This window comes from Chionomys nivalis, chromosome X, assembly GCF_950005125.1.
Source record: "Chionomys nivalis chromosome X, mChiNiv1.1, whole genome shotgun sequence".
NCBI classification, from domain to species: Eukaryota; Metazoa; Chordata; class Mammalia; order Rodentia; family Cricetidae; genus Chionomys; species Chionomys nivalis.
This window is the reverse complement of record NC_080112.1, coordinates 122,496,009-122,505,730: the sequence shown is the minus strand read 5'-3', so window position 1 is coordinate 122,505,730 and position 9,722 is coordinate 122,496,009. Positions and strand designations below refer to the sequence as shown.

At 37.3% G+C, this 9,722-nt stretch overlaps 1 protein-coding gene across 1 annotated transcript; it reads left to right on the top strand.

Annotated features, from left to right (window-relative positions):
• Positions 1 to 2,270: 2,270 nt before the first annotated feature.
• LOC130868625 (olfactory receptor 11L1-like) lies at positions 2,271 to 3,176 on the top strand. The gene has a single exon (XM_057760778.1). It carries the CDS (start codon positions 2,271 to 2,273, stop codon positions 3,174 to 3,176), a length of 906 nt encoding a protein of 301 aa, XP_057616761.1.
• The last annotated feature ends 6,546 nt before the right edge of the window (positions 3,177 to 9,722 follow it).

The window sequence follows — 9,722 nt, the reverse complement described above, 5'->3', positions numbered from 1 at the left end:
AGATGAACAAAATTCTTCACAATCTATGGATTAAGAGTAAATTAGTCTTATGATAGTGCCCATATGATTAGATGATATTAAATTAATTTTAAAGCAATATATATGTATATTTCTTTCCTTTTGTGTTTATTGTGGTATACTAGTTTCAGGCAATTTTTTTTCTAGTGGAAGACTGTACTGCTGGTTGGGTTGTGAGATTTGTGCAGATGAAATTCTCTAGGATACTTAAGCAATAGCACAAGATTTTGAAAACCTATAGGCATACAAAAGAATAAGTATGAAGCATAGGTAAGTCACCAGTAGAATATAGTAGGTGAAAATATTGTGGGAAGAAACATTTATTTAGGCCAAGATGAAAATTTAAACCATAGTTGTACTAATAATTGGTGGACTTTAGGATACTAATTGATTTATTGGTTCTTTAGTTGTATGAGTACAGATTCTGGAAGATTATGGAATAATATAATAAAATTTGGGCAATGATAGTTATCTCCTGATTACCATTTAATAAGAAACATTAACTTTGAAAGATTGGAAAGATAACCCATTGGTTATGAACAGGTACTTCTCTGGTAGAAGACGTGCATATCAAACAGCACATGACTACCTATAATCCCAGATCCAGAGGATATTATGTCTTTTTTGGCCTCCATGGATACCTGTAATACAAATATCTTAAGTCCTTTCTGATCATTCACCTGTTCTGTATTCCTCACATTTAATATTAGTAAATCTTATTATTTCCAAAATGCATAAATTTGTCTGCTTCCTATCTTTTTGGCAATTAGGTATTCTATTGGCTCGTACATGGTCTACTGAATAGTTTTTTAATTTTTTAATTCGGTTACTCTATGAAGTTCTTATTCTAATTTATTGGTTGCATAGCATCAAGTGTTTAAAGCTACACATGAGATAGCTCCCATGGATTCATACAGCACTTAAATATATTCTTTTTAGGAGGACCTATAATAAACTAAATGATCTGCCATACTCCCTCCCTCTTTCTTTTCTTCCTTTTCCTCCTCTTCTTCTCCCGCTACTCTTTCTGCCCACCTTTCTCCTCTCTCTTCTCTCCTCTCTCATTTCCTTAATTTAGTTTAGATTTCTAAAAGCCATTCTCTCCTGACTCAGGGCCTAGCACATGGTTTAGAATGTTCTCCTTTATCCTCACTTCCAATGCTTGCCTTATTGTCTTACTACCTTCTTTCCATTTCTTAGGTCTCATGTTTTTTAGCCTTTTCTTGACCACAGAAGGGAAAATATCCTTTTCTCACACACAAATATATAGTGTAATTCCTATTATGTGTATTTGTTTCTACACTCAAAGTGAGTAGCTCAAAATTCTTCCTTGGAACCCTTCCTTTATTTTGGGTCTTTACATGTCACCAGAATATTAATTCCTGAAAATGCAGAGTATTCCTTCTTTGCTAGACTTCTTCAGTATTTTAATTCTAAGCAACTTTGGCTTATAGCAGAGACATATTTGTTGAATGTCTCAGATGCCTAAAATGAACTGGTAGTTATGTAAAATGTGATATATAAAATTAATATACTATTTTCCAGATTGCAAAATGATGGTCAAAAAAGGAGTGTAATTTGTCCCAGGGGACACAGCTAGTAAAAGTGGCAGACTTGTGATAGGTGTCTGGGTGCATCTCTTTCCATTATTCTATACTGCTTCCCTATTGACAGTACCTAAATTTTGCTCCACTATTCCTCCTCTACTGATTTTGCTGACTTGTTATCAAAACAGATTTTAAGTCTAGATGTCCTTTGTTATGATGAAACACAATATACATACACTAATTGGTGTGGAATTTATAAAGCAGGAATTTTTTTTAAAAAGTTCATTTTATATACAAATGACTAAGATTATTGATGACTAAGATTATTGATGACTAACATAACACCACCCACAGGAGTTTAAAAACTGAAAGACGGAAGAAAAGAAAAAACAAAGATCTCCAAGGATTGGACATTTTGGCCTGTTTCCCAATTAAATGTTTGGAAATGTGAATATCTATGGGTCATACTCAGATTCTAAATACCACAGGGTAGTTTAAGCCATGGATTAACTTTTCAAATGGCTCCTTGGAGACTGTGCTCAAACACATTAGGTTTCAGAATCCTGGAGAAGCCAATTAGGCTTGATATGGATAAACCTCTCAGCACTTTGATTTCTTTTTCTAAAATAGTGTTTGATCAATTGTTCTTTCTCAAATTTTTTATCCATTTAGATCTAAACCATGGCTAGCAGTGAAGAAGAAAATATGACTCAAATTTCAGAAATTGTCCTTTTGGGTTTTGGGGATCTCCATGGTCTTCAGTTTCTTCTTTTTGGGATATTTCTGACAATTTATGTGATGACTCTCATAGGTAACTTTGTAATTCTCACTGTGGTATCAGCTGATTGCTCTCTTCACACACCCATGTATTTCTTTCTTGGTCACTTCTCTTTCCTAGAGATTGGCTACACTACAACTATTGAGCCCATAATGCTGAGGACGTTGTTGTCAGCTCATGTGCCTATCTCCTTCCTTGCCTGTGCTTGTCAGTTTTATTTCTTTGCTTCCCTGGTGGCAACAGAATGCTTTTTCCTTGCTGTGATGTCTTATGATAGATATATAGCCATCTGTAACCCTCTTCACTACTCCAATATCATGGACTTTTGGGGTTGCTTCCAGCTAGCAGTGGCCTCTTGGTTGGCTGGATTTCTGGCACCTATCCTGCTCATGATCTTCATTTTTCGTTTAACATTTTGTTCTGCCAATGAGATTGACCACTTCTTCTGTGACCTGAAACCCATCATGAAACTGGCCTGCACTAATACTCAAGTGGCCGAAATGACTTCTTTCATATGTACCTCTTTATTTGCCCTTGCTCCCTTCCTACTGACATTGGCTTCCTATAGTCACATCATTTGTGCCATTCTAAGGATTCCTTCTACCACAGGGAAGCAGAGGGCTTTCTCTACTTGTTCATCCCACCTGACAGTGGTCAGTCTCTATTATGTGACTTTGGGCATTGTTTATGGCTTCCCATCCATGCCTCAGTATGAAGGTGTATTGAAGTTGCTCTCTCTTCTGTACACAGTGTTTACACCTGCTGTCAACCCTATCATTTACACCCTTAGGAACAAGGATGTGAAGGTAGCTCTGAGAAAATTGGTACAATGACATACATACACACATACATACATACATACATACATACATACATACCTGCTCAAAGAAATTTAGAAAATTGTATTGATGCATGATGCATACTGAAAACTCCAACCAGATGGAGAGGTCAATAGTATCCTTCTAGACAGTTTTGATACAAGAATTTGAATTTGAGCCCATAGCTTGCCTAGCATCAAACTCAGTTTATATTAACTGAGGAAAACTCAAAACCCTGAAGCATCCAAGACAATTTCCTTGGACAATGGAAGCCAAAGCTATAGATTACTCTTCTTCAGAGAACATGGCTTAGATGAGAGAAGGAAAAGAATGGAATGTAATTGAATTCCCAGTCGTCCTCTTCAAAGCAACAATATAAGTGAAAGAGATGAAAATGCCCAAGGATTAAAATTATTTCTGGCTCTTTATTTCAGGAGTATTCACACAAAAGGATTTAAGGCAATGTGACCAATTCTATGATTAAAGACATGCACACATATGACTATAATATATCCAAAAATAAGCAATAGTTGATAAAAAGTCAGCTCTGTATGCTTTATATATAGAGCTCTTCACAATATATTATATGAAATATATTTGGTTATTACATATTATATATTAATGGCATCATATGTACAAACAAGATAAATTAGCGCTGGTTATAATGGTGCACACCTTTAATTCCAGGACTTGAGAGGCAGAGGTAGATGGATCTCTGTGAGTTCAACATCAGCTTGGTCTAGTTAATGAGCTCCAGGACATTCAGGAGAACATAGATTTTTTTCCCCCAAATAAACCCCAAACAAAAGATGAATTTAAAATATTTATACTTTGTTGTATTAATGCTAATCATCGAATCCCAACTGCTCAGTTATGAAATAATCACACAGAAACTATATTATTTGTAATACTGTTTGCGCAATAGCTTAAGCGTATTTCTGGCTTAACCTTATATCTAGAATTAACCCATTTCTGTTCATCTGTGTATCACCTCGTGGCTGTGCCTCACCGGCAAGGTGTCAGGGCATCTGTCTCTGGCCTAGGCTACATGGCTTCTCCTTGACTCCGCCTTCTTTCTCCCAGTGTTCAGTTTAATTTTCCTGCCTAGCTCTCTTCTGCCCTGTCTTGGCCCAAGAAGATCCTTTATTCATTAACCAATAAAAGCAACACATACACAGAAGGACTTTCCCACACAAACACTTAATTGTAGAGCTATAAAAAGGGTAGATGGATTTGGTGGTATCTATGATCTCTTGGTTAAATAACTGGTCTCTCTGATTAATAACTTAAAGGAAAATATGTGGACTAACCCAGTTTTAGAGACTACCATCGAAACCTATTGAGACATACGAAGACTTCACTTTGAAAGACAAGTTACTGAGTCTCTAAGGGCAAGATCCTTCTCTCTTATCTATTTGGACTTCAGCTACAGTGCTTTATCTGACAAAAATGTTAAATATCAATGTAATCATGTACTCTGGGCATAAAACCTGTGTTTTTGTGAATGTCTCTTGTGAATTTTTCATTCTGTTAATTGATCCACCTACTGAGCATCAAACTCAGCCAGCATCCAGTTAACATTTGCTCAACTAAATCAAGACAAGGAAGAATCAAGTGTTGTCACCTCCTGGGAACAGAACTGCTCTCTGTTGAGGAGATCATCAATTCCTGAGAATTCTATTCTTAACTCTGAATTCTAGGTTTCAGACATATGCAGCTTATATGCTACACTTGGGGGAAAGAAGTATGGTGAAGAAACTGGGAGAAGAATATGTCCAGGTAGGAAAGTTAAGTCACCATTTCCATGACAGATTAGCTTCCATCTGCCAATGAGAAGGCAACACATCCATGCAGTACAACAATTACAGCTAATTGGATTTCTTCTTTTTTAATGCCTGAGCCATGTTCTATTGAGATCATGCAAGGAGATCTATTAAAGGCAAGCTGTTTTGTGAATATCACTTTATTCAAGGTACTTAGGGAGGCACATTACATGCTATAATATTCTGAAGTTCAAATTGGTACTCTGTAAATTTAGGGGATTAACTCTTACTGGAAATTATTAGGGACAAATCTTAATTAGGATAAGAAGGCAATGTCTTGACTAAGGAGAAATGCATTTACAAAGGCCACATTTGGCCAATATGAATCCAGGCATCTGGACAACAATGAAAACATATAACTGTTCACTTTTAGAAGCACTGTCTATAGCATGTTTTCAGGCATCTAGCTGTTTAGTGCTTGCTGTGGGACAATGGTTTTATCCTGTAAACCTTTGTTTCTTGTACTTGTTTAATAAAATGCTGATTGGCCGGTAGCCAGGCAGGAAGTATAGGCAGAGCAACCATGCAGGAAGTAGAGGTGGGGCAGTGAGAACAGGAGAATTCCGGAAAGAGGATTCTGCAGTCTGCCGTCATGACACAGAGCAAGCAAGATGTGACTGCCTCGCTGAAAAAGGTGCTAAGCTACATGGATAACATGGACAAGAATAATGGGCTAATATAAGTTGTAAGAGTTAATAAGAAGCCTGAGCTAATAGGCCAATCAGTTTATAACTAATGTAGACCTTTGTGTGATTTCTTTGGAACTTCACGATTGCAGGAACCAGGCAGGACGAAACCTCAGTCAACAATTTCTATCTAGAATAATTATAGTGTTCAACAATGCTTTAAAAAGATGGCCTGTTACTTACACTAGTTTTACACAACTATGTAACTTAGCCTCTCTGACCTTCAAATCTCTCATATGGAAAATGAAAATACTAGCATCACCTTGCCTCCCAAGGCTTCCAAGAGCATAAAAAGAGATGATAGCTCATGACAGGTATCTGACATATGCTAATTATTATTTTAAAAATAATTGTCAGTACCACTTGTGGATGTCATTGGGCCCTCTCTTGATATAGTAAAATATTATGGGTCAGGAAGTTATATAAATCACTGAGAAGTCGTTTAAAAAGCAGATGCTAGAAAAATGGGAGACAAGTTTCTGAGGTGTCTGTTTTTCTGGGGTCTTAGTTCACTATCATTGTTGGCAAAAAATGTTCTGAACCAATTTGTTTTACATATTCATTTATGTAAAGGCTTTGCAGAAACTTTGGACCCTGATACCTAACATCTAGCATCTAATAGCTGCTCAAATGTTGTTATCATATTGACTCCACTTTACTATTTCTGCAGAAACCATGCTTCCTCCTATCTTTATTATTTTTCTTCCATGGAAAGAAATAATGACCCTTCTGACAGCAAGTAGTGTTAAAGTAAATAAAGGCAGTGCTTAATTAGAGAAGAGAGGCTAAGGGGCAAGGGACCTATTCAATAGTTAGATGTTTGTCCCCTATCTACCAGTCTGACCTTACCTTGTATCATTATTTTTCTGTATGCGTGCTCTGTCCACATTGGGACCTTACTTCTATATCATGAATCTACAAATTCATCTATGCCTTAGAACATTTGCATACGGTTTTCCCTTGGCTTAGAATACTCTTTACTGGACCTGGATACAGTTAGTTCTTTTTTCCACTCCTTTCTTATATTTACCACGAGCTGTATTATTTGCTGAATATCTCATCTAAATTGACTTCACTGTACATACCATTATATCCTACCTCTCAGGACTGACTTTAATGTCATTATAATAATCACATAGCAAAATGGTCATTATGAAATAATTTATATACTATATAAATTTCATGTGTATCTCTTGGAACTTCTGTGCCTGTCCCAAAATAAGTTTTCAAAATATATTAGAAAAAAATAGTTTTGGAATTTTCAATCCCTACTTAGTAATGAATGACTAGACAATGGTTCTGATTTGCTAGATGGGCAACTTAGGAGAGTCTAAAGAATGTTCATAAACTCATTAATTGTCTTACCATCAACAGTTAGAATTGATGTTTTCCAACAATACAACATGGCATAGGCACCAACAAATGAAATTCTGGGTACGGCAGTAGCTTTGAGAACAGAGGGAGGGACTTCCACATTTGGGCAGTAGAAAGTGGTATCTATTTGGCCTTCTTGGTGGCAAACTTTCTTTCAGAGCACTAAAATACCTTATAAGAAGTCTAAATATTCCAAGGTCCCAAAATTGGAGGCCACATGGAGAGGCCACAGGAGATTGTTTTCCCCATTACCGTTTCTTGTCCTCTCATGTCCCTGCTTACTAGCTAATGGTCTCTGGGGAGATTCCCATACAAGATCTATAAGGTCCATTTCACATCCATAAATCCTTTGATATTTTTTCTATTGAAAAGAGGAATCTAATGGATGCAATGTCTTTCATTAATTGTATATGGCCAGGGCACTACTTGACAGATACCAACACAGTCAAATATGTGAGTGCAGATAGATGATTCTTCTTCTTTGTTGTCAAGACCTGCCTAGTCATAGAAGTTTCCTAAATGAAGTCCCATACATGGGGTAGACATAAGCCATTTCCACTGTGGCATGCCCAGATTTCTGATCCACAGAATCCATGAACATAAATCAGTTTTTGATTCTAATATATTAATTTGGTAGGGGTGATTTTTGTGGAGGAAAGGTAACCTAAAGAGGAGCCATAAAATCAACAGCATTTCAGAGGCACAAAGTAAGTTCCAAAATTAGAGTTGCATTGTAGAAAAGGCCTCTTGATTGTCACCATGTTTTTTAAATATATGATTTAGTATTTCATGCTCTTAATTCAATGCTTGCTTCTCTGAAGCAAAGATTGCCTGAACCTCTCACACACAGAGAGAGGAGAGCATCTTTTATCTTTGCTGCTTCCAGTGTATGGAAGATATTCTGCATTGGTTCCCTTGTGCATATATTAACTTACATTCTCTTTCAGTTTCTAAAATATCTTGCCCATTCTCCTTGCACCCTCAGGGTCTTACACTGAGGGTTCAGTGAATACATTTTTGGTGATTAAGTGAACATTCCCCCTTTCAAATACTAAGTAGTAGCTATGTCTGACCCTGCTTAGCTTCTGAGCTAAGACAATATCAGGCACATTCAGGGTGGCATGGCCATAGACAAAATGGATGTTTCTAATGATCATTTTAATCTGGTCTGGCTTTGGTCTCCTCTAAATGCCAGGCTTCAGTGTGTTCCAGGTCGGCACCAACCTCCTCTAACAAATATGGAATATAGATGAGGGTCTGAGCCATCTGTGCTGTTCTGTTTGATTTAAGGTCATCTGTGACTTTGCCTTCCAGATTTTACCACTAGCATTTCATACATTCATTTCCTGTAGTTCTACTTCCTACAGAAGTAAACACACGGAGGAACAAGCACAGTAATGAGGAAGCCAAGGCTACAGCTAAAAGCAACAATAGCCACAATAATACAAATGCATCTAACGGTAAATGAAATTTTGCTCTGTTCCAGGCAATGTGGTAATATTTTATATATATGGTTCCATGAAATCCTCACCAATGGTCCTGCAAACCAGACTCTGCTTTTTATTATCATTTTACAGATGGGGAAATTGAGGTTCAGAGAAGGTAGATAGCAAGATTTCATTGACTGCAGACTGTGATGTACAGGTCTACAGGTCTAGCTTTGAAACTTGAAGTTCATCTACTGACAGGTATTCCCATAAGTATTTTGGTTTCCTTGGGAATTTTTAGACCATCTATCTATAATGGCAAAATCAAGTAACCCAGAATTGAAATTCAGAGGCATTTCAATTCTTGTCTCTACCAACTTGGAAGGGGGTCGAGGTTTGGATTGCAGCAGGACTGTCCTTTTTGGTGATATTCTATCCCCTTGGGGACATTTGTGAAGTGACTTAGTCATTTCATTGGATCAAGGGTAGGAGAAGGAAGTGTGGATAATTAATTCAGCCGGTTTTTTTTTTTCTGGAGCACCAGACCATGGAGTTCCGAATATTGATATTCAGAGTCAATTTACTCTCCCTATGTTACCACAACTACCAAGGACCTACCCTCTGACCCTTCTGAAAACCTTGAAAGGATGGGAGTATCCCCAGAGACTAGCAAAAGACAGCATCAGAACAGTACAGAAGAGGGGCATTTTGAGTGGAAGTTAGAAGTAGATGCTGGACAAAGAGACACCCCCCTCCCCAGGGTTTTGTGCTTTACCAAACAAGTGCAGGATGAAGGTGGTGATTAATGCCAGCTCATTCACTGCTGACGTGGATGCAGATGAGGGATACACTAAGACTGACAAACTCAGGAAAGAAACTAAGAATTTGGTTTAACTGTTTGGAAGTAATTCTAATTACAGGCATTTATGCGAACTGTTTACAATTTATGCCTAATTGCCACCCAGCACAATAACAATTATGCATATCATTAAATATGTGTCAGATTAATTTTGATGTAAATTTTTCGTAAAGCAGCAAACCCTATGTGTGTATGCACTGTCTTTATAATTTGTTGCTCAGATTGCTCACAACTTGGGAATAAATGAGACAGAACATTGGCTGGGGGAGGCGGGAGTGGGAAAGGTACAAAGGCAGAGGCAGCTGCCTTGGGTTGAATATTTACTATGGGTAGTGCACAAAGTGGATAATCAACAAATGCATAAATCCCAGCAGCTTAGCTTCACTGGAGCC